At 53.2% G+C, this 27,587-nt stretch overlaps 1 protein-coding gene across 14 annotated transcripts in view; it reads right to left on the reverse strand.

Moving 5' to 3' along the window:
• Positions 1 to 27,587, reverse strand: part of ARAP1 (ArfGAP with RhoGAP domain, ankyrin repeat and PH domain 1) — a 66,840-nt gene that overhangs the window by 27,553 nt on the left and 11,700 nt on the right. For 4 of the 14 annotated variants that reach the window (XM_024572638.3, XM_053924248.2, XM_053924246.2 and 1 more), the window contains exons 2-11: positions 20,207 to 20,287; positions 19,809 to 19,888; positions 14,374 to 14,925; positions 3,272 to 3,438; positions 2,616 to 2,683; positions 1,864 to 1,994; positions 1,594 to 1,749; positions 1,141 to 1,210; positions 751 to 871; positions 153 to 355 (exon numbers count right to left, since the gene is read on the reverse strand). In XM_024572638.3, the coding sequence (XP_024428406.2) occupies positions 153 to 355; positions 751 to 871; positions 1,141 to 1,210; positions 1,594 to 1,749; positions 1,864 to 1,994; positions 2,616 to 2,683; positions 3,272 to 3,438; positions 14,374 to 14,882 (1,425 nt within the window). In that variant the 5' untranslated portion in view covers positions 14,883 to 14,925; positions 19,809 to 19,888; positions 20,207 to 20,287. Of the gene's footprint in view, positions 1 to 152; positions 356 to 750; positions 872 to 1,140; positions 1,211 to 1,593; positions 1,750 to 1,863; positions 1,995 to 2,615; positions 2,684 to 3,271; positions 3,439 to 10,080; positions 10,456 to 10,592; positions 10,711 to 14,373; positions 14,926 to 18,550; positions 18,747 to 19,164; positions 19,371 to 19,808; positions 19,889 to 20,206; positions 20,288 to 21,407; positions 21,454 to 26,173; positions 26,732 to 27,178; positions 27,199 to 27,587 lie in introns of those variants that run through there. The other 10 variants (XM_053924243.1, XM_053924242.2, XM_053924251.1 and 7 more) reach the window with 8 other exon arrangements.

The following is a 27,587-nucleotide window of genomic DNA, read 5'->3' on the forward strand; positions in this document are numbered from 1 at the left end:
GGGTAACAGGGGGCAGGCCAAGGTCTGGGCTTGGTCAGAAGAGGGAAAGAAAAAGGACAGGGCTAAAGACCAGGTGGGCAAGGGAGAGGCTGAGGGACCAGGTGGGCATGGGGCAGGGGAGAGGTTTAGCAGCCTAGCCCACCCGTTCGCACCTCCAGGTTCTTGTAAAGCTGCACTTTGTCCCCAGCCACGGCCACATACAGTTTGTTCTTGAAGCCACGTAGCTCCAGGCTGCCAGCACGGTCAGGCGGCTCTGAGCCTTGAACACCCAACAGAGAAGCACTAGGCAGCCGGGCCCGGGCACGCTGCTCGACCACTGCCTGCTGCAGGGCCTGCATCCACTCCTTCCGCTCCACTGTGGGCAAAGGGGAAGGAGTTGGCCAGAGCTCAGCTTGGCAGGAGGCCCCCGAAGAACAAGAAAGCCTGCCCAGACCAGCACACCTATCTGTCTATCTCTGAGATCTCTGACTTGAACAACCTCGGGCTCCAGTCCTAGCTGTGACGCTTAAAACTGGGCAAGCCACTTCATTTTGCCCGTGTGAGCCAGTTTCCCCCTGTAAGTGGAATGTGGTTCTGAGGGCTTGTTGGGTGCTTCAAGCACAGAGCCAGCCAGAGGGTACTGCCTTTCATCCCCCACCTCACAGAGGGTTGACTCCTCTCTGGGTTTCATGCAGGGGAAGCAGAAGTGCCCTGGTTCTCCCAGCCCTTATCCAGCCAAACTGCCAGTCTTCTTCCTGCCCCGCTCCCCACCATCACTCTCTGCCCGGAAGGCAAAGGTCCGGTTGTTCGTGATCACTTCAAACTTCTGGTCCCCAATGGCAGTCACACGGGAAATGCAGGCCACAGAGATAAAGCGCTTAGAGTAGGCATCCTGGGGAAGAGAGAGGAGCTGTACTGCCAACCCCCCTTGAGTCCCTCAACCTCAGTTGAAATGAAGGCTACAGCCCCATCTCCCACACGGACAACCCCTATGCTGACCGTGACCACAGACCATAGCTGGACGATGGGCCAGAGGAATATGGTTTGAGGAGTCAGACTAGAGCGCTGGTGAGGACTCATCTGGGGAGGGACTCTGCCTGGGTTCAATGTCGGGTCAGGCTAGAACAGGGGGATTGCATCAGGGACCAATACGGGCCTTACCTTGTTACTATCGAAGTATTGCAGGTAATTGGCATCCAGTCTCACCCATCGTTTCTGATATATATATGATCTGGAGAGGCAGAGGCAGAGGGACAATGGAGCAAAGGACTGGGCATTAGGGGAGAGACTCCAGGATTAGCCCAGCCTGCTCTGGCAGCCACATACAAAGTTAGGAACAGCCAAGTCCAAGAGAGGAAGGATCCCAAATGCTCGCTGAGAAGATGGACTTTACCTACAGCAAGACTGACTGAAGTTAGACTCAAAGTAGGACTTCCCAGTATTAAGGGTAATAAAACGTAGGTCTCGTGGCAATCATCAGTGGTTACAGTCGGCATGGAGGGAGTCCTGTTCAAGTACTTTTGGCCCCTGTGGTTTCGGACCCACGACGCCAGCACACTAGCGCAATGCACGCACCATGCAGAGCACTAGCAGGGCCCAACAGGCCTCACTCACCCCTGTGGTGGGTTCTTGTCCAGCCAGCCAGCCTTGATGACCTGTGTGGTGGGGGTGGGACCCCCAGGCAATCGATCCATGGGGTGGCGTGGGAGCTGGGGGATCAGGAGGCTGCTGGGCAAGGATGAGCTCAGGTTGCTGGTGTGCCATCCACCACTGGAGGGAGAGGAAAGGGAATGGGGGGGGGCCATGGTGAGGGCTCCGGGGAGTGGGGGCTGAGGAGATGGGGTTGCTGGATGGGAGAGCCATCCCAGAGAGGGGGACACTCACTTGGGGACACCCTCGTAGGCATGGTCATCCTCTTCTTCATCCCCTTGGTCGTCCCCCGACAGTTCCTCCCCCTCGCTCAGCAGACTGGCCACACGCACGGCACGTGGGACTGGGCTCACCAGAGGCTCCTCCTGCCCCCCCCAGACCCACTCAGCGTCATGCTTCCCTTCAAGCCCCAGATAATACCCGCTCAGGGGCTGCCACGCCCCCTCTGTCCACTCCACTCTGGACCCACACAACGTAGCACTTTCACTTCCGTTTCCTCACACTCCCTGCTTCCTACTGGCAGGCTGCACAGGGGCCCAGGGAGTCAGGGCCGCAGCAGCCCAGATCTGAGACAAAAACCCAAACAAACAAACAGAAAGACTCTGGATGGAGAGCGAAGACACTCGGAGAGGGGGTGCCATGGGAACACAGAAAGTGAAACAAAGACAGTGGAACAGACACTCTAAAAAAGCTAAGCTCCAAACACCAAGGGAGAGAAGAGGCCACACACAGCCACCCAGATGCAGCTGAAGACGGGCTGGAGCCACAAGCCAGATGCCCCCAGGTTTCCCGCCCAGCACTGGGTCTTGGGACCCTGTGCCTGACCCCTGACCCTTGCATGGCAAAGCAACAAAGGGGGAAGGGAACTCTCTTGGGACGGTTGCCCATTCCCTATCTAGTGGCCCCCAGGGCCTGAAAGGCAGCTGGGCAGCCCATCCTCCACACTGGCAGCAGACAGCCCAAACCCTCACCACCACCTGCCCCACCTTCTTGGTCATCACGCCAGCTGGGGCTCCTGGCCCCTCCCCTGGGGCCTCATCGTAGTCAGAGTCATCTAGGGAGAGAGATCAGTGGGGGAGGCTCAGAAGCAAGAAGCCTGGCCTCCTTCCCCCCAGGCACCTAGGACTGGCATCGCAAAGGCCACCCTCAGCCCAAAAGAGACACCCCCATGGCCTGGCCTGCTTAAAAAACAAAGGCGCAGGGGACAGGAAGTGCTATTTATACTCTTAGGGTTTCACAGGACGGCACTGGGGGCGCCTGGACACCCCCGGGAGGTCTCAAGAGGCGGCAAGCTTGGGGGTCAGGGGCGGGGACAGTCTGAAAAAGGCTGTAAAAGGCACCATGAATGAAGAATCAAGAGAAGCAGATGATCCGAGGGGCAGCAAACCAACCAGGAGCACGGAAAATACACCCCGACTGTAAACCGTGGGCAACTTGGAAAGTGAACAGTCGGTAGGTCAGATGAGTGGGTGCTATCTCTCTGAGAAGGAAGAGAGGGATGCTTACCTGTGCAGGGCCACACAGCGGGTCGTTGGCAGGGACCAACAGAAAGGGGAACACACACCCGGCATCCTTGCAGAGTCCTTGGGGGACAGAGCCCAGGTCACCCACCCAGAGCCCCAGGCTTGGCTGTGGCACTCACCGAACTCTGGGAGCAGGCGAGGAGGTTTTGGGGGAACCTCTGGGGGGCTGGGAGAGGGGGGCTGGGAGGGCTCCTGGGGGAAGGTGTCCGGGGGCTCCTCGGGTTCTGGCTGGGGAAAGGGTGATGGTGGTGATGACAGTAACTCCTCCTCCTCCTTGCAGGGAAGGCTGGGAACAGACCAAACATTGGGCAACAAGGGATTAGCTCAGCACCGCTGAGTCACTATGTGGCAGAGCCCAGACTCAAACCCATGGGGTCTAGCTCACCTGAGCTCGGCAAACTCAGACAGGGGCCTGCCTCCATCCAGCCCTCCTCCACTCATCGCCCCCACCCCCGAACCCTGCAAGCCCCCCAAGGTCTAAAGCTGGCTGCATCACTGTGACATGGTCACCTGTCCCCAGAGCTCCAGCTTTCCGCCCCACTCGCCCACTGGGTCTGCACTCTAGAAGAGGAAGGGTGTGGGTGATTTGCATCCTAGCCTGGGGAGACTGGGAAGGCTGGAAGACGTGAAGCTTGAGCTCAACGTGTAAAGATAAGAAGTCATTTGTTGGCAAACAGCAGGGGTGGGGGTGGGATGGGGGGATGAAATGGGCACTGAGGCCAGAGCAGATCAAAACCTCGGAAACCAGGCTCTGAGGCCACCTTCTCTCTCCCCCTGGACGCGAATGCTCACCAGACACCCTCCAGACACCCTCGGACCTCTCAAGGTCACCTGATCCCACCACACTCCTCTTGCGTACCAGCTCCTCACCTCTGCTATCACTCCCCCTGGGACCCTCTCCTGACTCCCAAGGCCAGGTTCGAGGTCCCTGGGGCTCCCACAGGCAAAGTGCTCCTGTCTGTCCGCCTCAGCACAGATCACACTGCTGCCCGAAGGCTGAAAGTCTCTCTCTTTGGCATCAAGAGAGGTGACTTTGAACCTTGCCTCAGTCCTAAATTCTGTGTGCCGTAAGCCCCTAACTTCTATGAACCTCATTTTCCTCTTCCGTAGAGTGGGGGCTGTGTCTCCAACCTGGCAGGATGGTTGGAGGATTAACCAAGTCAAAGAGTGTCATACAGGATGCACAGGGACCACCAGCTGGAACAAGGCGCCTGAGCCCTACAGCCCTGGCCCTGCCCGCCGTCTCTGCAAACGTCCAGCCGGGCCGTGGAGGAGCACCGTGGTGCATGGGCAGCTTTCCTCGCCGGTTATTTTCAGCCTGGCCGATTGCCCAATGTTCCTGGCAGTGACTGACAGTGTGTGACTACTACAAAAGCAAGGAAGGGCTGGGGTGTGACCATGACGTTGGCCTTTCCTCCTGCTGCTGCCTCTCCCCGGAACACCCTTCTCCCTGGTCTCTGACTAGGGAGCACATACTCTCCTTTAACTCCAAACTCAGGTCCCCCTTCTCTGAAAGTCTTTCCTGACACCTCCTGCTTGCTCCCCGAGGCCCTGCCTGTGTTCAAATAAAATTTTTAAATGTCTCCCTCCTTTGTGCCAGGTTGTGCTGGCATCTAAGCCAAAACCTGGCCCCTGAACCCACAGTCTATGTGCCTCTCAGTACGCGTGGCTACTTCCGTGTCACCCTGCACTCCGATGGTCTCTGCTTCCCCGTGTGCGGGCAAAGAATGAAGGAAACTCTTCCTTTTTGCGTGAGAATCGGACCTCCCGCTAGCTTCCTCACTCCGTTCCCCTAGAAACCTGCTACAGGAGGCATGTCAGTCAAGTTCCCAGCCAACACTGCCTTTGGCAAAGGTGGCCTGAGGGAGGAACTGCACCGGGCTGGGAGAAACTGTTAAGTGGCACATCCGGTGAAGAAGCAGGAGCTTTGGGCCTCTCTGAGTGTGGTGGCTGGCAGCTGGGCGCATCCCATGCAGGGACCTGACACCACACCCGTGAGGGTTTACAAGACACATTGGCCCCTTGGGGCAAGAACTTTTAAGTCAGGGCGGCTCCAACACCCGTCCACTGTGAGTCTCAGGCCCCCGTCCCTGAGCTGTCCCCTGGAAGGTCACAGAGAATGGCTCCTGGACGGCCGTGTGGACAGTGGCAATGACTGCTATGAGGACCTCACAGCAGAGGAAAACCTGTCAATGGCCCAGTGGCCAGGTGATCCCTCGCCATATGCTTCTCAGGGACTCTGATGCCAAGTGGGCGTATGGTGGTCTTGAGGGCATGAATGTTCAGCTGGACCTAAGGAGACCCGCTGGTGGGTACTGCCCAGGCTGTCTCCCCCACTTGACCCTGAGTCTCTTTAAGGCAGAGGCTGCACTGGATTTGATTCTTTATCTCCACAGCCCGGTACAGGGCCTGGCTGAGTCAGCAATAAGAGCGTGTTGAATGGACGGATGGGTGGGCAGATGGATGGAACAAGTGGATGAATGGATGAATGGGCGGATAGGTGGGTGGATATGGTGTCCATGAGGAAGGGAGGAAAGCAAAGGAAAGGATGAATGATGACCGAGAGACTGAGTGCGTCCCTGCAGGCATGACCCGGGGTGTGGCCCCAGCTGGTCAGGCACAATGCCCTGGGAGAGCCCTCCACGGGCAAAGCAATCTACCACACACAGCCTCCAGACTCGAAGAAGGGGGCCCCCGAGGGCTAGGCCTGATGAGCTGAGAGCAGAGCTCCAAGCTGTGGGGCCAGGACCCACCAGGCTAGGCTGGTGCAGGGGAGATGGGGACAGATTCCGCCCCTTCCAGCCAGGCAGGGCTGAGTGGGCCCGGCTCCCTGATCTCCCCCATGACTGAGGGTCAGCACTGAGGGGAAGATAGTGGCAACAAAGCATCCCCTGAGCCCAAGCAGCCTCAGGCCTCCCGCCTCTGGCTCCCAGTCCTCCCCCATCACTGTCCTGATCGTTTTCAAAGGTTCTGACCATCCGGAGGGGACCCGGCCTGTGGGCTCCTGAGGCAAATGCCACACTACCTCATTCACTACGGTGGGCCCAGCATCAGCAGGGATTACTAAACAAGTGAAGGCCTACACTAACTCATTTTTATTAATGTGTGTATGTATCCCTAGCCATCTTCTAAGTGCTCTACATGGATTCATTAATTTACTCATCACCAGAACTCTATAAAGTATGGCTTACTGTTCTCCCCACTTTACAGGTGAGGAAACTGAGGACCGAGACAAAGTAATTTTCCCTGCATCCCACAGTTGAGATTAGACCACCCAGGCAGTCTAGCACCACAGCCTGCAAGCTCAACCACAGCCAGGATCTGAGGGCTTCTCTGGGGCCAGCTCCTCACACCCCACCCTGACTCAGGATCTAAGCCGCTCTGGGGCTGACGTTTGGTCCGAGAGGGGATGTGATCACAGCTCCGACGACTGCTGTGACCATGGAAAGAAGGGAGAGGGGAACAGATGCAAAGGGATCTTCTTCCAGCAGAGCCGTCACAGGAAAAAGACTATGTGCCAAGAAGGTGGGAGCAAGGGGACCCTTCATGAATCTCCATACTTCATTCTAGCCACCTCCTCCAGGAAGCCTCCTTGGCTGACCCCTGCCTGCCTACCACAGGGAACCAAGCCATGCTGAGTCAGGACTGAGCCCAGAAAAGGAGAAGTGGAGTCCGGAAGGTACAGCATGTGGGAAAACCCCAGGGGAAGGGGCAGAGGGCACAGAGTGCTCTCCCCCCAGCTGGAGTCCCGGCTACTCAGTGCCTGCATCCTTAAGAACAGCCCCAGCTCTAATCTGCAGCTCAGGCCCAGCTGGGATGTTTCCCACTAACGTCTGACCAACTAGCCGAGGACATCAGCCCCAACCCTAAGCATGTGCTCAGCAGCCCTACCGCCAAGCCTTTGCTCGAACAGCTTCCTCTTCCTCATTGCCCTCTCCCTACCATCTCAGCCCATGGAAAGCCCATCTGTACTTCAAAATACAGCTCAAGGGACCTGGCCTATAGGCAGCCTCTGAGATACCAATCCTGAGCTGCTCTTCCCCTACCCCTACCCTTGGCTCCCCTGCTTCTTCAGCCTCTTTCTCCTCTATCCAAGACACACGCGGACCCATCTGCTCTCCACAGCATGCCCACGGCAAGACTGGGCACTCACAGGCAGGAGTTGATCAACCCCAGCCTGGGCCCTCAGCCTAAGGTTAGTCTTACTGGATTAGGGCAAATTGCACAGGGCTGCCCTTACACCTCGGCGTTAGGGCACATGTGAGGGACCCAAACCAGAATGGGTAAGAGCAGGGGGACCCCATAATTGATTGCATAAACCAGAACATTTCTGAGAGTTAAAAGAGGCACTGTTAATAACTATGTCAGGGAACAGGTGCAAACAGGGCCTGTCCCAGGCAAAATGAGATGTGTGGTCACTCCTGCTAATGGAGCTTTGGAGCCAGGAGGACCTGGGCTTGACCACTCAGCAGTCTGTGACCTCACAAAGCAGGTCACTTCATCCCTGAGCTTGTTTCCTGTCTGATCTGCTTCCAGGGTTATTGACCACTCAGTAAGGAGAGCCACTCTCATTGTCATCAGCATACATTTCTCCTCCTGGCTGTGGCTGAAGGTGGCTCAGGCCCCACAGGCTGGGCCAGGAACCCACCTGCTCCAGAGCCTCCTCTTCCAGGGCAGCCCTTGGCTCTCCTTTCCTATCCTTCTGTCTACATCAATCTCTAGCGAAAGGAACCAGGTCCCACCATAAGGGCAGGTGGGCCACAGGGCAGGGTGATCTGACTATCTCAGGCTGGCCTTGAATTCTTCTCCCACTCACATTCCAGCCTTCCTTGACTGAGCTGCATTGCACCAATACGAATCTCCAGGTCTTTGTATGTGCTGTTCCTTCCACCTGAAATACCCTTCCCTGTCCAGCCACCTCCTATTCCTCCTTTAAGAGATCAAATACTCCTCCACTTTGTGCCTCTTCTCATGCCCCAGGCTGGGTTGGGGCCCCTTGGGCTCCTCTAGCCTCCACACTTCTGGTCATTCAGTATAGTTGTGTCTGTCAATATCTGCTTCACTGAACTGACCGAGGACCAAGGACCCAGGCCTACACCTTGTCCTGGAGTCAGGGACTTCCCCCTAGAGCATCGCACAGGCCTTGGAGGGACCCGGGCCAATCCCAACCTCTGGACTCTCACCAGCAGGGCCAAGAGACGGGGTCAGGTCCAGTGACCTGGGCACCCCTGTCTCCTATCCTGACCTCCCATTCCTACAAGAAAGCCTTCCCAGCTGCCTGCTTCCTCATTTGGTCCCTGTCTGCACAAGGCCCAGGCCTTAGTCCTTTGCTTCTTACTTCCCCCACAGCTACCCCTGTCCTTCTTTCTCCATTATGAGGCCCAAAGGCCACCGCCTCCAGCATGCTCTGTCAACTCCTGCTCAGGCCAGAGCAGAGGAACCCCTCCTGGCGCTTCACTTGCTTCGACGTGGTATTTGTAACTTGTGCATGCAGTGAGCCTCCTCAGACCAAGCCCTCTGTGTGCTGCAGCGTCACCCAGCACCGCGGGGCCTTCAGCAAGTGTGTTGAGTGTCTGAACGGTCACCATCCCCTCAAGTCCAAATCACTGGAGAAGGTCAGCAGTTCCCGCACTTCTCCACAGAGCAATGCCCAACCTAGCATCTACCCTCACAAGTAAGGCTTCACCCAGCTTTTAGCACTTCTCCCTGGAATAAGAGCTACCACTTGCCAGGTACCCACTATGTGCCAGGCATTCTGCTGGGGGCCTTTTTTCATTTAATCCCCACAATGACCCAGAATCATCAATTTTACTGTGCTCAGACATGCCTCCTCCTCCAGGAAGTCCACCCAATTGCCTCCTTCTCTAAGCTCACACAGCCTGTTGAGCCCTTCATGGCTCATCTACCATCAGGTCTACCACTGAGCTTCCTCACAGGCCAGCTCTGCTGTCTGGGCAGGAGAAGGCAGAGGCCTGGGTCTTCCCTGGCGGCTCTACGTGCTTCCCAGGCCTGGCCCTGTGCTGACTCCAGAGGGTAGCAGGGGGAGGAAATTCAGCCCTCAAGGAGCTCACACTCTACTGAACCCCATCCCCCATCCAAACTGCCCAACCCAGGGCTGGCCTGGCAGGAGAAAGTGCAGACACCTGCTGAGCCCTATGGAAGATGAGCCAAGGATGCAGGGAAGGGCTGGGTGCACCGACAGGACCTGGTTAGAGGCATCTCTACGTCCCCAGTGACCCAAGACAGGGTTGTTGAGTGCATTAGAGAACCGCAGCAACTGGGGCAGGGGGCGGGGGGTGGGAAGGCCAGCCCTACCCCCAACAACACAGGCACTCACCACACTACCAGCCCTGGAGAGGAGGGGTAAGGACCAGGCCAACCAAGAGCCAGCCCTCCACAGGTTTCCCTATCATCCTGGACTGGGGCAGGGGGTGAGGGGGGTGGGAAGGGCAAGGGTGTTCAGGCAGGAGATGCCCGGAGCCACAGCACCCTTGAACTTGACCTTGAGAGAAGCCCATTTAAGCCTCCTGAGAGAATCCTCAGTGGCATGCCGGGAACTAGAACTGAAGAGATCAGCACCAAGTCCCTAAAGGACAGAGACCCCACAGGGGAACCATCTGTGTGGCCTGGCAAACAGGTTCCATGGGTTCCCAGTGGACCCAGGAGACAGGCTTACAGAGAGATGGAAAACTGGAAAGCCCAAGGCATTGGGAAGGAAGAGGAAAGGGGAGAAAAGGAAAGAGCAGGAGAAAAACAGAAAATGTGGAAAAAGTGAAAAAAAAAGAGAAAATTCGTAGAGCAAAAAAAGGGAATGGGGAGAGGAGCACCACAGAAAACAGCGCGGAGGAGACAGGCAGACAAAGAGGGGCTCCTGCCTTCACAGGCCCTCAGGAAGAGCCTCCCCTCCCCCCAGCTGCCCCTTGCTCACCCTCAGACGCCTGCCGGGTCCTGAGGACTCCCACAGCTTTGGCCAGGTGGGGCCAGCATGTGCCCAAGTATGCTGTGTGCCTGCCCCGGCAGGTCACGGACAACCTGGGTTGGTCTCGCAGAAAGCTTGGCACCTGTTCCCTGGGTGTGTTTGAGACTAAATCTGGGTCCAGGTATGGCTCTGCGTGCCTGTGTCACCGAGTGCCTCTGTGTGTGAGCGTGTGTTTCTGTGTATAACTGTGGATCTATCCCAGAGGGGTGTGCGAGTGCGTGTGTGTGTGTGTCTGTGTCTGCATCCAGCCCTGGTTTCCCTTGGCTTCCTGCTCTCCGCCTCCCCCAACCCCTGCAGCCCTGGTCAACACACACTTCCTGAAAACACTGACTGAGAGAGAAAAGTCACCCAGAATCCCCCGGGCCAGACACTTCCTCCCGCCCCCGGGGCCGCCCCCCTCCAATCCCCACCCCAAGCTGGAATGGAACAGACCACCCCAGTGCCATCTAGCAGGGACTTACTGAGTGGACGTCCAGGAAGCTCTGGCCCTGGCTGGCCCCTCCCCAACCCCAACAAAGAAGCCTAGAGAGGCTGGGAAAGAGGCTCTTTGAAGGGAGCAAGTTCTGCCGCGGCAACAAGTGATTAGGAAGACTGGGGATTGGCTGGGCTGCGGGGCAGTCAAAGGCACAGGTAGGAGGTCCTGCAGTGTGGCTCCAGATGACGGCTGCCCCCTCGAGGCAAATACTCCATCTTCCCCAGGTATCTCCAGGCATCCAGTGTCAGGGGACTGGATGGAGAAAGTGCAGACTGAGGGAGGAAACTAAGACCCAGATCAGTCCAGGACGGCCTCTGTGAAGTGACCCTGGAACCCTGGATCAGAACTGACCCCTGTGCCACTCTCAGGGAAGCAGGCAGAGGGTTCACAACAAAGAGACTTAGAGCTGGGTAGACTGGGCCCCAGGCCCAGAGCAGAGTCTGAACATTGGCTTCCATCTTCGGGGCTACATAACTCTGAGCAAATTTCTCAGCATCTCTGGACTCATCAGCAGGTGGGGACCTCCCAGGGCAGACAGAATGGTGAGCCCAATTCTAAGAGTCCTGCCCCAGCTGAAGCAAGGTGGAAAGGACCCCACTCCTGCTGGTTTTCTGCCTGTCTCCTCTGAGGACCTCTCCTTTCTGAGACTTCTGGACTGACGCAGGTTGGGTGGTGGGACGGGACCTGGCGTGGTGAGCTCAGGGCCCTCTAACCCTATCGCTCAGTGTCCCGCAGCAAAGGACACTGCGGGCAGCAGTACAGAGGCTCATGTAGGCTCCGTCCGCTCACTCACACAACAGACGCTTTCTCAGTGCCTGCTAGGCACCTGGCACTGTTCCCGATGGTAGGGATGCAGCAATACAGAAAACCCAAAAGGCTCTCCGCCCTAATGGAGCCGACACTCCAGGGGACTCCTCGTGACATCACCTGTGCGCACACACACGTATACACACTGGCTCACACCTGGCGATACACAAATACCACACTGGCCACTTCACCACCCACCCAGAAATAAGCATTCAAAAACGGACTCACGCTGTTGGAGCCCTCACCCCATGTGCACACACGGGCACTTGTACGTGCACGGGGACCTGGGGAACTCACAAGGCACCATTGAAATGGCATATCGGGATCACACACCACCTTGCTTAGCACCTTTGCAGATGTGTAAATACAGACACATGACTACCCTGACAGGTTGCACAAACATGCACACCTGGGGGCGTGCACGCACAAACTAGCCAGGCATGCCCTCATACGGAGTCACTATCTCAAGAATATACACACGCACACAACATATGGTCCCAGATTCCACTGGGGGCCTGGTGACGGGCTGCAGTTAGGCAGAAATGTTCGCTCAACCACCACACGATCTGGTGTAAGAGGCGCTAAGATAGTGAGGTTCCCATCACAGAAGCGTGCGAACACGAACAGGAAGGTCATATCAGGAAGTAGGACTCCTGCATGCAGGGCAGGACAGGCCAGGCTGAGCAGTCTCCCACCACGTACCGTGAAGCCTGGGGTTACAGGAATGGGATGTGAGGGGATGGAGTAGCCAATCAGGCTCCATCCTGGCTCCTACCTTGCCCAGCTTTCACCTGGTACACATATGTGAGGCTCCATCTGCTGTGAATTTTTCTACCGCTCTAAAGCCTCTGTATACCCTGGGAGCACTAGGAGCACAGGTGCCCACAATTCCAATGCCAGAGGCCCCAGAACACAGGAAGCCAGGCTTGGCAGCCCACCACAATCTGCCTTAAGGAAGAGTCCCAAGTTGTGAGGAATAATTGTCTATGGATTCTCTCAGCATGGAATGAACTTCAGGAATGACCCTCTTGCTGCAAGGAGCCAGACTCCTAACCATGGACACACAGCCTCCCCTGCAGGTTGGCTATGTGGCTAAGTTCAAACAGGCTCTGAGAGCAGGGGCTGGCACCCTGGGGAGTACACCGACTTTTACTGTACCCAGCAAGTCTTCTGAACTCAGCAGTCAGCACCAGAAGGACCATGACAGGCCACGGAGGGTACCTGATGGGGAAACACGCCCAGAGGGGCAGCTCCTAATAGGAGTCACAAAGCTAGCTGGGCCCGCCCCAGGTATTCTGCCTCCTAAGCAGGAATCCAGACCTCCACCACTCCACTGGGGGTTTGCCTCCTCAGCCTCCGTGAACTCCCTGTGAACAGGGCCCTACCTCCTTCCCTTGTTTACCCATTCCTGTGCCCCCAGAGACAGACACACAGACACCGCCCCCCCATCCTGATGACGAAGTTAAAGGAAATAGAAAGCACTCCTGCATGCAGAACAATAGCCACTAGAGGGCAAAGTAGCACCAAGAAACTCCCATCTAGGCTGGGAGTCAGGCTCCTCCTGGGGGACCCTAGCGTCATCCCCAGTTACATGAACTCAGGAAAGCCATAAACCCTTTCTGTGCTTCCACCAATCAAACTTCAAAACACCACAGCCCTGGCCTGCCTTCAAGGACCCTTACTCAATGACTCTCTCTGGGTGGGGGAAACCTCCCAGGCCCTCCCCACAGGAGCTTCCTAAGCATGTACTTGGCATAGATCTAGTCCGTGCCCCCCTCCCTTCTCTGAGTCTCAGTTTCTCTGCTTGAAAACAGGACAGGAATCCCCCAGAAAACTTCCTGCAGGGATCAAACAAGATCACGTAAGCAAAGCACCCAGCACAGCCCAACAATAATACAGGGGCCAGGAGACCTCTCACTGCACATCTCTTCCTCCTCCAAGAAGTCTTCCCAGATTAGGCTGACTAGGTCTGAGTGCTGAAATAAATCTCCATTACATCCCTGAACACATATCCAGCCTCATCTGGGCATGCTCCCTCCTGGCTGGGCACCCCAGCAAAGGCAGAAAGGGAGGGCACCTGTGAAGGAATTTAAAATGAAAAGTCCACAGAAATTGAAGGAAATTCAAAAAAACAAGGAATACCAGGAGCCAGGAGAGGAGAAAACAATTCTGAGGAGAGCAAGTAGGCTGAGGCCAGAGAAGCGTCCCTAGGATTTGGTGACCTGTGGCAGGAGCAGTAAAAAGAGGAAAGACGGAGCACAAGCACCAGACCCTGGGCAGGCCCTGCATCACCCGAGACTCCCCGCTTCCTCCACATGCTACCTGCTGACTCCAGAACGCACCCTGATCACCCACAGTGTTTCACACACAGCAGGCCCCAACCTGAACTCTAGACTTCCTCCCACACTAAGCTCTGTCTCCTGGTCCCCAGGTCAGTGGTGGCACCAGCGTCCACCTAAGACGGAAACCTGGACACCCCTGTGGCTCCCCATGCCCTTTCCACTCACACCTGGGCTGTCCTCAAGTCCCGTCCACTCTAGAAACATCTCACTCCAGTCTGCCTACTTCTCACACGCAGCACAAGCAGGGGTCCCTCACTTGGCCCCGTGCCTCACTGGTCTCCTAGGTCCCTTCCCATCAACCTCAGCAGCAGCCAGATTCATCCTTTTAGCACTCAGCTTTCATCAGATCATTCTGCTTCAAACCTTCCAGGCTGCCCACCCGGCCTTCTCGGCGCATCCCACCAGCACCATTGACGAGCCTCACCCTCGCTCGCCCAACAGTTCAGTCCCAGCGTCTGCCCAGAGTAACCCAGAAGGTGCTTCCTACCTCTGAGCTTTGCACACGCTGTTCCCTCCACTGAAGTGCCTTTGTTATTACAGTGCCCAAAGCCAAAAAATCCCCTTCCACCCTCCAGGATCCTCTGCTTATGTACCCCACCCTGGATGGCATCCACTCACCTCACAGGTGGACGGGGGGAGCCAGTGCGAGGAGGCACAGGTGGAACACTTAGCTCTGCCAAATGCCGCTTGGCAGGCAGTGGGGGCAGCACGGGGTTTGGGACTGCAGTGGACGGGGCAGAGAAGCAGGCAGGAGGAAGGCAGCTCCTCCGGGGCGGGATGGGTGGGACACTGGGTAGTCCTGCATCTTCTCCAGCTGTGGGCAGTGGCTCAGGTGGAGTAGTGGGTGCAGGCGGTGGGCGGAAGATATGACGCTTCATGGGCACAGGCCGTGGGGTGGGGCGGGGGGCCGGGGTCGGGGGCGCATGGGCACGGAGCAGGCCAGCCAGGATGCGGCGGCGGTGGCCTGGCAGCAGCACACCCATGGCCACCAGGCGAGCATCGCTGAGGCCTTGGCACTCTGTGGCCCGCACCAGTCCGTAATGCTCAAAGAGCCCGGTGTACTGCTCCAGGTGCAGGGCCTGCAGCCACTCAGCCACCGACAATGCTGCATCCCCCGCCTCTGCCATGGTTCCTGGCAGCGGAGGCCAGCCAGCAGGGCTCTGTACAGACCTGGAATAGATAGACAGGCACGGGTCAGAGGCAGTGGCATGGCTGCCCAGGTGCAGTTCCCCAACCAGCCTCCTTCTGTGGCTCTCCCATGCCATGGGGTCAAGCTCTGTCCTTGAGCTTTCTCCCCTGCGCCCCATGTGCCAGGCAAGGCCAGGTACTGCCAGGACTCTGAACACATAGGCTTTTCCCTCTGCCTGAAACCAGCCACCCCCACCCCCACCCCACCCCTGTGGGTGCCTAGCACTCAGTTCATGCCTCCTCTAGGAGGCCCTCCAGGACCTCCTGAGTGGGTACCACCTTTCACCCCTATCCATAGCCTCAGCTACGCTGCGAGGCTGGCCAGTGGCTATGTCTGGCACACATACGCACACACCCTTCTGCCCTCTGCAAGACCCAGGCAAGGTCCCAATTCCTTCTGAGGGCCAGGTATCAGCTATGGGCCAGGCAGGGTAGCTTAGCGAGTATAGCTGGGATTGAGAAAGATCACTGCTGGCCCAGGCTCAGGGTTGAGCCTCACCCCAACTGCATGGCCTTGGAGGAAGTAGGACGCTGCAGGAGGTGAGTCAACCCAGCATCACACGGTCTATGTGCGATGGTCCTATGAGTGAGCAACCCCTCTCACCACCAAGGAGGAAAAGCAGTAATGTACGGGAAAGGCCATTCATTCATTTGTTCATCCAAAATAGCCTTGCACTGGGCAATGGGCACTCGGGTCCTGTCCCTGTGCTCAAGAGCTCCTGGCCTGGCAAGAGCCAAGAAATAGAAGTAAAGAGATGATGATTAAGAGACCAAAAGGGAAAAGTCATCTGATCACCTCCACAGACACAAAAGAGGCATATAATAAAACTCAATACCCAGTGTACTTAAACAAATAAAAATAGAGTGATACTTCCTTAAACGAAAACCCAGCATCTTGCTTAATGGAAAAGCAGTAGAAAAACTTCCATTACAGTCAAAAATGAGACAATGATACTCATTTCACTACTACTACTATTGTCATTGTTATCCACATTGCTCTGAAAGTTCTAGAGACCAAAAATAAATGAGAGATGGGGGGTAAATGCAGACAACTGTACTTGAACAACAATAAAGTTTTTTTTTAAATATAAATAAATAAATAAGAGGTTATAAAGACTAGGAAGAGATAAGTGATCTATTAGTTACCAATAACATGAATTTTGAATTAGAAAATCCAAGAAGCTCAACTGAGAAACTATTACAAACAATAAAAGAATTTAGTAAAATAGTTGGGTTCAAAAGTAAAGTAACAAAAATTGATACTTATAAAGCAATAGCCAGGTAAAAACCAGGATGAAAGGTCCCATTTACAATAGCATCACAAAATATAAAACGCCAATAAACTTAACGAGAAGCCTGCAAGATCTGTGGGGGGGACATCTGGAGGGTCACTGAGGAGCAGGAAAAAGACCTGGGCCGGCGGAAGGACAGAGTACACACCAGGACAGACGACGGCAAAAAGACAGTAATTCTCTCTCATTTACAAATCTGCACAATCCTATTAAATACACACAGAATTGGGTGGGTTTTTTTTTGAGTTAGACAAGCCGACTTGAAAGTCAATGTGGAAAAGTAAACAAGCAGGAAGATCCTGGAAAACTGTGGAAGTGGAGGGGGTGGTGAGAGGAAGGAAGGGTGAGCAGGGTGAATCGGCCTCACCACACACTAAAGCGTGTAAAGCGGTGGTAACTAGAACAGCACGGCGGCCCTCTGCATTTCCACCCACAGGTGGGGTCCGCAGTGCACATGAGCTACGCTCTTTTTCACAAGAGACTTGAGCACCCGTGGACTTTGGTGTCACGGAGGGCTCTGGAACCCACTCCTTGTGGGTGCCCAGGGGTGACTATAAGTGTACATGTTACCGGCACCTGGACAAGTAGATTAAACAGAACAGATAATTCAAAAATAAACCCAAATACATGTAAGAATTTAGCGCACAATAAAATGAATTCAAACTACATGGATTATTAAGTTGCTGGGATACCTGTGGAACAATCTAGAAACAAAGGTGGGCCCCTCCCTACCTTACAACTTAACTTACAACACGACACATTACAGAAGAATCCAAGATTTGGTTATAAAAAGAACCACAAAAGGATTTCAAGAATCATCTCTGAGAGCAAAAGCCTTTGGAAATGACACAGACCTAGAAGGATAAAGAAGTAAAAAATTCAACTATATAAACATCAAACATTTCCGCATGATAAAAAAAAAAAACCCGTAAGCAAAGCCAAAAGATAAATGGCAAACTAGGGGCTGTCTGCCACTCATATCCCAAACCCAGTTTCCCGAAAGCTGAAAATCGCCTAAAAATAGGAAACAGATCAATAACCTAAAAGCAAAATGAGCAAAGGAGATGAACAGAGAAGTTCACAGGAAGGAAACTATAAATGGCTCTTAAACCGATGAAAAGAACTACACTGCCCACACTCGTGGTGACAGGCAGGCCAAATGCCTCCGGGAAGGGCACGGCCACAGCAGGTGTGAAAACCCCAAGAGCTTCTGGCCTTGCACCCGGCCGTCCCCAGACACTCGCCCTGCCGTCTTAGTGGCACATACCCAAAATGACATTTACAGACAGCACGGCTATAACGCCGTGCAAAATAACAAAAGGATGGAAACCATCGAAACCTCCATAAAACAGAACAGTTAACTAAATTACAGTGCAATCATACAGAACACTGAGCCGCTATACAGAATGAGGAAACTCCTGCAAAATATGCTGCTGGTAAGTGACTAAAGAAAGGCGCAGAACAGCATGCGTAACATTCTGCCTTTTCCGTGGGGGAGGAAAAACCAAGGGAGAGGATAGGACAGTGCTCGTCTGCTGGCAGATGCACAGGATGTCTCTGAAAGACACACAGGAGACGGGATGCCGGCCGCCTCGGAGGAGGAAGAATGAGGGCCAGAGGACAGGAGGGGCAGGTGCAGAGCCAGGCTCCCCTGGGCCTGATGCTTATACAACTCAGAAGTCCTCTTTAGGAAAAAGAATACCAAATATCTTAACATTTCACAAGATATACATCAAGTCATTGTTATAATGCCTGAGTCTAATATAATGTTAGGTGTCAATGAAATCTCCATTACAATTTTTTTAATTAAAAAAAAAAAAGAATACCTTGCTTTTGTACAAATTTACAAAAACACACGAATGCAGACACACACTGCCGGGCCCCTCCCTGGAAGCCCCCCTAGGACTGGCAGGGGGGCCTTTCCACATATTTTTCCATCACCTAAATTTTGAACTATGTGAATATTTTTTAAAAGGTTAATGAGAGACTCAAAGGAAGACACAAATAGAAATACACTGGATATCTTACATAAGCCAGCTCTTAACATAAAGCCATCGGTTCTTCCAGAGTTAAACTAACTCTGGAAGGATAAGAGTGGAAGGAAGGGGAAGGGACTAGGCAAGGAATATGTATGAATGACCACGGACACGGACATGGACACGGACACGGACATGGACAGGGTGGGGACTGTCTGTGGGAACGGGGAGTGGGATGGGCAGGGGCGAGCAAAGGGGGAAAATTGTGACAAGTGTAATAGAACAACAATAAAATACATATTATGATGAATGCATGAATAAATAAATGAATGAAATTACCCAGTGGCAAAGTCTAAAGTACATGCAGCCCTGACTGGTGTGGCTCCGTGGGCTGGGTGTCCTTCTGCAGACCGGGAGGTTGAAAGGTCTCCAGTAGGGTTCCCGGTCAGGGCTGGGTTGCGGGCCAGGTCCCTGGTTGGGGGCACGTGAGAGGCAACCAACCGACCAATGTTTCTCTCCCTCTCTTTCCCCCTCTCTAAAAATAAATAAATAAAATTTTTTTTTAAGTTTAAAAAATAAAGTGCATGTAAAATGCTACTAAAGATTTATCTGTGAGTGAAAAAGCAAGACGCAGAAAAGTGTTTTATGATGTAAACATCTGGGTAAAGAAAAAGAAAACATTTATGAAAAAATGCTCAACATCACCAGTTATCAGGGAAAGGCAAATCAAAACCGTAATGCGATGTCGCCTCACACCTGTGAGAAAGGCTACTATCAAAAAGACGGGACACTACGGGTGCTGGAGAACGTGTGAAGAGAGGGACTCTTGTGCGCGCACACTGCTGGCGGGAGTGTGAACTGGGGCAGCCACTACGGAAAGAGTATGGAGGCTCCTCAAAAAATGAAAAATAAGACGACCACACGACCCAGCAATTCCTCTTCTGGGTACCTACCCGAAAACACTGACACAGTTATTCGTACAGACTACGTCCACTGCAGCCTTGTCACAACAGCTGAGACGTGGAGACCACCTGTATGTCCACCAGCGGGTGAGAGGGCAAGGAAGATTCGGCCTTTTCGCACAGAGGAGTAGCACCCAGCCACGGAAAGCACGAAATACCGCAGTTCGGGACAACATGGGGGGGATCCTGAGAGTATTCTACTGAGTGCAAAAAGTCGGACAAGAAAGGCCAAAAACTGTACAATTTCACTCGTGTGAAAGATAAAACAAGTAACAAATAAACTAACGAAACAAACTCATCAAAACAGACAACAGAACCGGGGTCACCAAAGAAGGGGGTGGCAGAGGTGAACTGGGTAAAGGGGGCAAACATCAGGTAACAGAAAAAAACTAGGCTTGGGGTGGTAAGCACGCAACAGAGTATACAGATATCAAAATACAATGTTGTACACCTGAAATTTATGTAATTATAAATGACTTATACGGTTAACCAATGTGACCTCAGTACATTTAACTTTAGAAGGAAAAGAACACATGTGTACAGCATACACAAAATGCCTCCGATGGGTTTGTAAGAAACCGCCTCTGTGGAGGAGGGGGCACTGGCAGCTGGGAAGGCAAGAGAGGGAAGATTACCTTTCACGATATCCTGTCTCCTTTTAATTTTGTACCATTTTTCAAAAACAGAAATACAGTGTAAGAGATAATGCGATCATCTGGAATGAGAAAGAGACAGTAACTCACCAGGCACAGATGGAAATCAAATGAGCAGATACACATGCACACACCCACAGACTCACCCCCGCACCTCTCCCCAGCCAGCTGGTCCCCCCCTGCCTCGGCCACCCTTCAAAGCCCTCCTGGGAGGCTCTTCTCAAAGTCTCTGGGCCTTACCCCTCTCTCTGACTCTCAACCTGTTTTCAAAATGGGAAATAGCCCCTCAGGTCTTGCTTCCAGGAAGCCTCCTCCCCACACGTGTGTTGGGGCTTAGCCTGCCACACCCAGCCCCTCCCTCTTCCCATTTCCCAACTCACCTGCTGGGCTACCCAGGACACTGGTCCTCCCAGAGGGCGAAGCTACTCCGAACAGCAGCTCATCTTAGCCTTAGGTGGAAGCTGCAAGGACAGCAGAGGAGAAAGTCCATGAGGCAAGGCCATTTGGAGCAGAGAGATGCCAGGAGGAAGAGGAGGGAGAAGGGGATGAAAAAGCAGAGTGGAGGGAAGAAGGCAGAGGAGGAAGGGAGAGAGCGATGGGGAAAAGGTAAGAGATGGAAGAAAGCGAGAAATGGGGAAGAGGGTAGGGGAAGGAAGAGGAGGGAAGGGCGCAGGGAGCCTAGTGGAAGTCAGGGCCTTCCAGTGGGAGGTAAGGAGGCAGGCAGACGGGCCTGCCCAGAGGTGAAGGCCTGTCCTAAAGGGAGTCAAGAGTCCTCATTCTCTGGCTCTCCCCCAGGACCAATGGTAGGGAGCAGGCTGATAGAAACTGCTGGCCTGGCCAGGAGGCTGGACACTCCCCAGGGAAGACTCCAGGGAGCAGGTGCATACAGCCCCATGACTGAGGCAGTTCCCCCACAACACAGAGCCTGTAAGAGAGGTGGGGAACCCTGGGGAGACCCAGGGAGGCAGAACCCTCTCCACTAAGCCTGGAGGCCAGGGGATGGGGCAGGAACGGAGGGGCTGCAACTGAGGCAGGGGGATGAGACCACAGAGGCCCATTCCTAAACATGGGTAGGGGTCAAAAGAAGTGTTCCCAGCCAAGACAAGAGAACAAGCCATCCCTGCAGGCACACCACCAGCCAGCTCGGACGGCCCGGGCTCTGTTCAGGAGGGCGTGGAATGGGCAGGTCCTGGGCAGAGCCACCCTTCCTGCCACCAGGGCAGGGTCAACGGCGAATTGCTAGGCTTTGCACGACGGCTTTTTAATGTACTAGTCCGGTATTTGTCGCAAGTGAACTCAACAATTATTTCTCAGGATGCAGCTAAAATAGGGGTATGTTTCAAAAGTGAGTATTTAAAAAATAAATTTTAAGTAATTAGTACTTCAGAAAGAATTGGCAAAAAATGGCAATGTTACTCAAATGAGAATTTAAAAAATAGACAACATAAATAGTCCTTACTATATGCCAAGTACCTAAGCACTCTTTATCAATTTATTTAATCCTCACAGCAACCATATGAGGTACATACCTCGTACCATCAAGATAAAGAAACTGAGGCACAGAAACATTAAATAACTTACCCAAAATTGCACAGCTAGAAAGGGGCAGCTTGAGTATAGTATAGACCTGCAGAATAAAGTGTGCTATTTAAAATACACCCTGGAGACTTCTGGTCAAGATGGAGGCGTAGGTAAACATGCCTCACCTCCTTGCACAACTACAGCAAAAAATACAACTAGACTAGAAAACAAGCGTCACCCAGAACTGTCAGAAAATCAAGCTGTGTGGAAGTCCAACAACCAAGGATTTTAAAAAGCCACATTCATACAGATGGGTAGGAGAGGCGAAGACATGGAGACATGCAGAGAGGTGGAGAGGTGTGGAGAGGTGCAGAGTGGAATGAAAAGGAGCAGAAATGGGAAAGGGTGGTCCCACATCCACGTGTGGTGGATAAAAATCGGGAGTGATACCTCGGGAATGAGGAATCCCAGTCCCAAACCAGCCCAGGGTTCCAGTGCCAAGAAGATAAGTCCCACAACTTCTGGCTGTAAAAACCAGTGGGGGTTGAGAGGCCAGAAGAAACTGTGGGATTCTCAAGAGACTCCTCCTTTTTTTTTTTTTTTTTTTAAGATTTTGTTTATTTATTTTTAGACAGAGGAAAAGGAGGGAGAGAAACATCAATGTGTGGTTGCCTCTTGCATGCTCCCTACCGGCGACCTGGCCTGCAACCCAGGCGTGTGTCCTGAGTGAGAATCAAACCAGTGACCCTTTGGTTTGCAGGCCCATGCTCAATCCACTGAGCCACACCAGCCAGGAAGAGACTCCTCTTAAAGGGCCCACAACAGACTTAGGATTCATGCAGACCTACCAATTCTGGCATTCAGCACCAGGGCAATAGCTGGAAGGGCACCACTGGCATGTGGGGAGAAAGTAAAGTGACCGGCAACAGGGTGAGTTCTGGGAGACAGCTTCCTCCTGGGCAAAAGTCCAGATACCAGGCAGCGGCACTGTCCCCTCTCCAAGCCCTCCCCCACACAGAGCCACAGAGCAGTGAGACAGGTTGCACCACCCTGGTGATTACCTAAGGCTCCACCCCATACAATTCACAGGTGCCTTTCGTACATCAGGCCATAGGCCACGCTACTAAGACAGGGAGTCAAAGCAGCTCCACCTGATACACAGAAACAAGCACAGGGAAGATGTCAAAAGGAGGAGACAAAGAAACATGGCCCAAGTGAAAGAACAGATCAAACTCCAGAAAAAGAACTAAACAAAATGGATATAAGCAACCTGTCACATACATAGTTCAAAACACTGGTTATCAGGATGCTCCAGGAAATCACTGGCTACTTCAACAGCATAAAAAAGACCCAGGCAGAAATGAAGTTTGCACTAAGTGAAATGAAGAAAAATCTATAGGGAACCAACAGTGGAGGGGATGAAGCCAAGAATCAAACAATGATTTGGAACCCAATGAAGGAAAAACCATTCAATCAGAACAGCAGGAAGAAAAAAGAATTAAAAAAGAAAAAAAAGATGATAGGCTTAGGAACCTCTGGGACATCTTTAAAACACACCAACATCTGAATCACAGGGGTGCCAGTAGACGAGGAAGAGCAAGAAATTGAAAACTTATTTGAAAAAAATAATGAAAGAAAACTTCCCTAATTTGGTGAAGGAAACAGACATACAAGTCCAGGAAACACAGAGAGTCCCAAACAAGATGAACCCAAAGAGGAACACACCAAGTCATATCATAACTAAAATGCAAAAGATTAAAGATAAAGAGAGAATGTTGACACCATGCCCCTTTCCTTTCTTGGAGAGTGAATAAAAACTTTATTCTCTACCAAAAAAGAGAGAGAGAGAGAGAGAGAATCTTAAAAGCAGCAAGAGAAAAGCAGACAGTTACCTACAAAGGAGTTCCCATAAGACTGTCAGCTGATTTCTCAAAAGAAACATTGCAGGCTAGAAGGGACTGGCAAGAAGTCTTCAAAGTGATGAAAGGCAAGGACCTACAACCTAGACTCTATCCAGCAAAGCTCTCATTTAGAATGGAAGGGAAGATAAAGTGCTTTCCAGACAAGGTAAAACTAAAGGAGTTCATCATCATCAAGCCCTTATTATATGAAATGCTAAAGGGAATTACAGTATATAAGAAAAAGAAGATGATCAGCCCTGTTTGGTGTGGCTCAGTGGATTGAGTGCCAGCCTGTGAACCAAAGGGCTGCCAGCTTGATTCCCAGTCAGGGCACGTGCCTGGGTTGCAGGCCAGGTCCCCAGTAGGGGGCACTCGAGAGACAACCACACATTGATGTTTCTCTCTCCCTCCTTTCCCCACTCTCTAAAAAATAAATAAATAAATAAATAAATAAATAAATAAATAATTTTTTAAAACCAACACTTTAAAAAGAAAAAGATCAAAATGATGAACATTAAAATGGCAATAAATTCACAACTATCAATAACTGAATCCAAATAACAAATTAAGCACACAAGCAGAACAGGAACAGAATCATAGATATGGAGATTATTTGGAGGGTTATCATCTGGGAGGGGGCAGGGGGACCATTGGGGAAAAGGTGCAGGGATTAAGAAGTACAAATTGGTGGGTACAAAATAGTCAGGGGTATGTTAAGAATAGTGTAGGAAATGGAGAAGCCAAAGAACTTATATGCATGACCCTGGACATGAACTAAGGCAGGGGATTGCTGGAGGGAATGGGGATACCAAGTGGAGGGGGGCAAAAGGGGAAAAATTGGAACAACTGTGATAGCATAATCAATAAAATATATTTTTAAAAAATACACACTGGAGCCCTGACCGGTGTGGCTCAGTGGGTTGGGTGTCATCCTGCAAACCAAAGGGTTGCCGATTTGATTCCCGTCCAGGCACATGCCTGAGTTGCAGGCCAGGTCCCTGGCTGGGGACCTGTGAGAGGCAACCAATCAATGTTTCTCTCACCCATCAGTGTTTTTCTTAGTACCAACCTCCCCCCCCCAAAAAACCCCCACAAGAATATAAACGATCTCGACAATTTTTTCTATTTATTACATAATGGAACAATATTTTGGCTATTTGAATAAAATATATTATTAATATTAATTTCATGTTTCTTTTTAGTGTGTACTAGAAAATTTTAAATTGCACTTGCCTCAAATTACATTTCTGTTGGACAGTGAAGCTCTAGACTCTTAGCCACTCTGCTCACTGCCTCTCAAAAGTGACAATTAACACTAACTGAGCAACTGAGCCCCTGCCGTACAGGTTGGGCCCTGTTCTGATGGTTCGACGTGGACTGCCTGATGACGACCCCAACCCCCTATGGGAATGACCAGGGCTGGAAAACAGGAAACCACTTCTGATCTGCAAAGGGCCCAGCCCTGTCCTGGGCCTCTGTCAGGTTCCTACTCCTGCACTAGAGGCTTCAGGCCAAGGTCAGACTCAGTAACTCCACACGTACAACCCTCCAGGAAGCAGAAGCCAGACTTCAGACCTGTCCTCCAGGAACCTCAGGGGGTGGGGGGTGGGGTCAGATATCACCCAGCCAGCAGAAACAGCCCACTTGGCCCTCACCAGACCAGGGGTCAGGGAAGACTTCCTGGAGGAAGAAGCTCCTTAAAAAAAAAAGTTTGGAGCAGTGCCCTGCTGAGCCATGCCAGAGCCTGAAGCAAAGAAAGAATCAGCAATACTGAACTTCTTTATTTAAAATTTGAATATTTTGTTTATCTTGGACTTTTTTCATTTAATATTGATTGTTTAAAGTATATTATTTATCTTGATTACTGAGTTTTTGTGCCCCTCTCGCCCACGGGTTTAAGCTCCTCAGCTGCTGTGACACATCACTGAGTTTCCACCCCCAGGGAGGCAGGGACCCAGTCAGAGGGGAGTTTTGTCCTGTTGCGACAGCGTGGCCACAAGCTGGGGGGTTCTCCTCTGTCCCTGCCCCACAGACGCAGCTCGGGACTCAACACCCCACCACTCCACCCTGGCCCTGCCTCTCCCGTCTCCCTCCAGCACCTCTCTGCTGTGCCAACCTGTCCCACCACTGCTCAAGGCCTCCCACAGTTCCCTGTGCCCTCAAGTCCAGCCACTGGGACTGTCATTTGACCTGCTCCAGCCCTAACATTTACAGACGCAGAAACAAACACCCTCAGGGAGGAAGTGACTTGCCCAAGTTGCCTGTAACATACCCCAAGCCCCAGCAGGGCTGAGCTGGCCCACAACTCCCTCCATTTCGTTTTTTTCTTTTTGCATCAGGCACCAGCTTGGCACACAGGAGCCCCCGCAAGTTTCCCCACCTTCAGGTACTGATTCCAGACTGCCTCCTCCAGAGAGTTCTCCTTGACTGCCCTCCGGCTCTTAGGCCTCAGAAACTAGGCCATGCAGCTCAGAACTGCTTCTGTTCTATCTCTGGTTGTTCCATTTGTGAGGGTCCATCTCTACCCAACCCCCAACTTGGCCTGGGGTGCCCTGTGAGTCTGTACCCCTTTATGTGTCCCCTGCCCTCCACAGTAGAGCTCAGGACCTGACTAGGCTCGCAGGGCACTCAGTCCAGAGGTAAGTAAGGGTCATCTGGAGTCTCTAACCCCTTCTCAAGTCTGGCCTGAGTCCCTCTCGCTGGAGCCACAGCTGTCACCCTTCTGTTCTCTAACCCCCATTTAAACCCCCAAGGGCAGAGTTTAAACCCTGCCGCCCCTCCTCTGTCCCAGAGCGGCAGGTCCCCCACGCCATCCCTGCCCACTACTGATGAGACATGCCAGTTCCCACAGGCTGGCAGGAAGGTGGCCCAGAGCCTTTCTCAGGGACAGGCTCACACCGCTTCCTTCATTCGCTAAGTGCTTACCTCGAGCCCAGCCGCTGCCAATTTCCACCTTCATCTCAGTCGTCCTCTAACAAGCCTGGTATTTTTCCCCCATTTCAGGGAGGTTTTGTGAGATGAAAACCCACCCCGCGCACGTGCTAAGGGCCAACAGGGCCTGTAGAAGATGTGACCACTGCTGTCTGGCGGGGTCGGCAACGCTTCCAGAGGGCACTCCTGCACGGGGCCTTGAAGGGTACAGAGGAGCTTGCCCTTCCAAGCAAAGGAAGCTGTGTGTGGTGAGGCCCAGGGACAGGCGAGGACCTGACAATGCAGCGACTGGGGATTTCACTGGGGCAGGAGCAGAAAATGTGAGGAGACAGTAGCGACACGCAGAGAGGTTTGGAGACCCTCCCTCGGGTGTCCACGCAGCCCGCTGACCATGTGGGCGAGAGCAATCCACTGCATTCTGACTCACGCGAGGACGTCTGGCCTAAGTCAGGGCTGCCTCGCCGGTCCCAAGTCCTTCCACACTCAGGGCTGGAGTCCCCGCAGCCAAGACCCCTCCCCAGCTGCGTCTTCAGAACCCCCCTCCACGCTGAGCTGGGCTCTGGGGTCAAGGGAAGGCCCACAGTGTGGGGAAGAGGAAGGGGGAAAAGGCAGGCTCAGGGGTCCAGACCTGAGGCCTGAGCTTACCCAGTCCGCCATTTCCTCCTCTGTACAGCCCCCCACCCAAGGAAGGCTGAGCAGGGGCCCCAGCGTCCAGACCTCAGGAAACCCCTCAGAGCTCCCTACACAGGAACCAAGGGCCCCACCCATTCAGCTTTGGCCAGGCCACACCCCACCGGTACCGCAAATGCACACCTCACACCACCAACAGGGACACACACCTCCCACCGGACCCAGCAGTCACACGGATATGTACACACACACACACAGCCTTCAGTCCCCACTCTCCCCACCAATAGCTGGACTTTGTAGAACTGCATCAGACCCCCCCCCCCCAGTGTCCAATACCCCCCTCCCTCCAGCCCAGTCACCAGGGGATACCTATGGGCAGGGTCACCCTCAGTCTGCAGGGTGTTCTCAGGACTCCACTAACGAGGCAAAGCGCCTTGGAGACACTTCCCTTACTTATGAGGAACTAGGTGGGGGCTGGGCTCCCAGCCCAGAGGGTGCAGAAGTGGCTCCCGCCCCTCTGCAGAAGCCAGCTCCCTGCAGCACCAGGCAAGGCAGCAAGCAGGTGCACAGCTGACTGACCCCTGGGCCGAGAAGCCTATTTTCTGTCTCTCAGTGACTGCTGGCCACTGCAAACTGGTCCCAAGGAGGCACGCTGGCGGCTCCTGCCCTGCCCCAGCCCTGAATCTCTGCCCTGTACCAACTTTCTGCCCCATTCCATCTGGGCTGTGGCCTGTCCTCTGGTGTCCCAGGAGCAGTAGGGGAGGTCAAGAAGCAGCCC

Source organism: Desmodus rotundus, chromosome 5 (assembly GCF_022682495.2).
Source record: "Desmodus rotundus isolate HL8 chromosome 5, HLdesRot8A.1, whole genome shotgun sequence".
Taxonomy (NCBI): domain Eukaryota; kingdom Metazoa; phylum Chordata; class Mammalia; order Chiroptera; family Phyllostomidae; genus Desmodus; species Desmodus rotundus.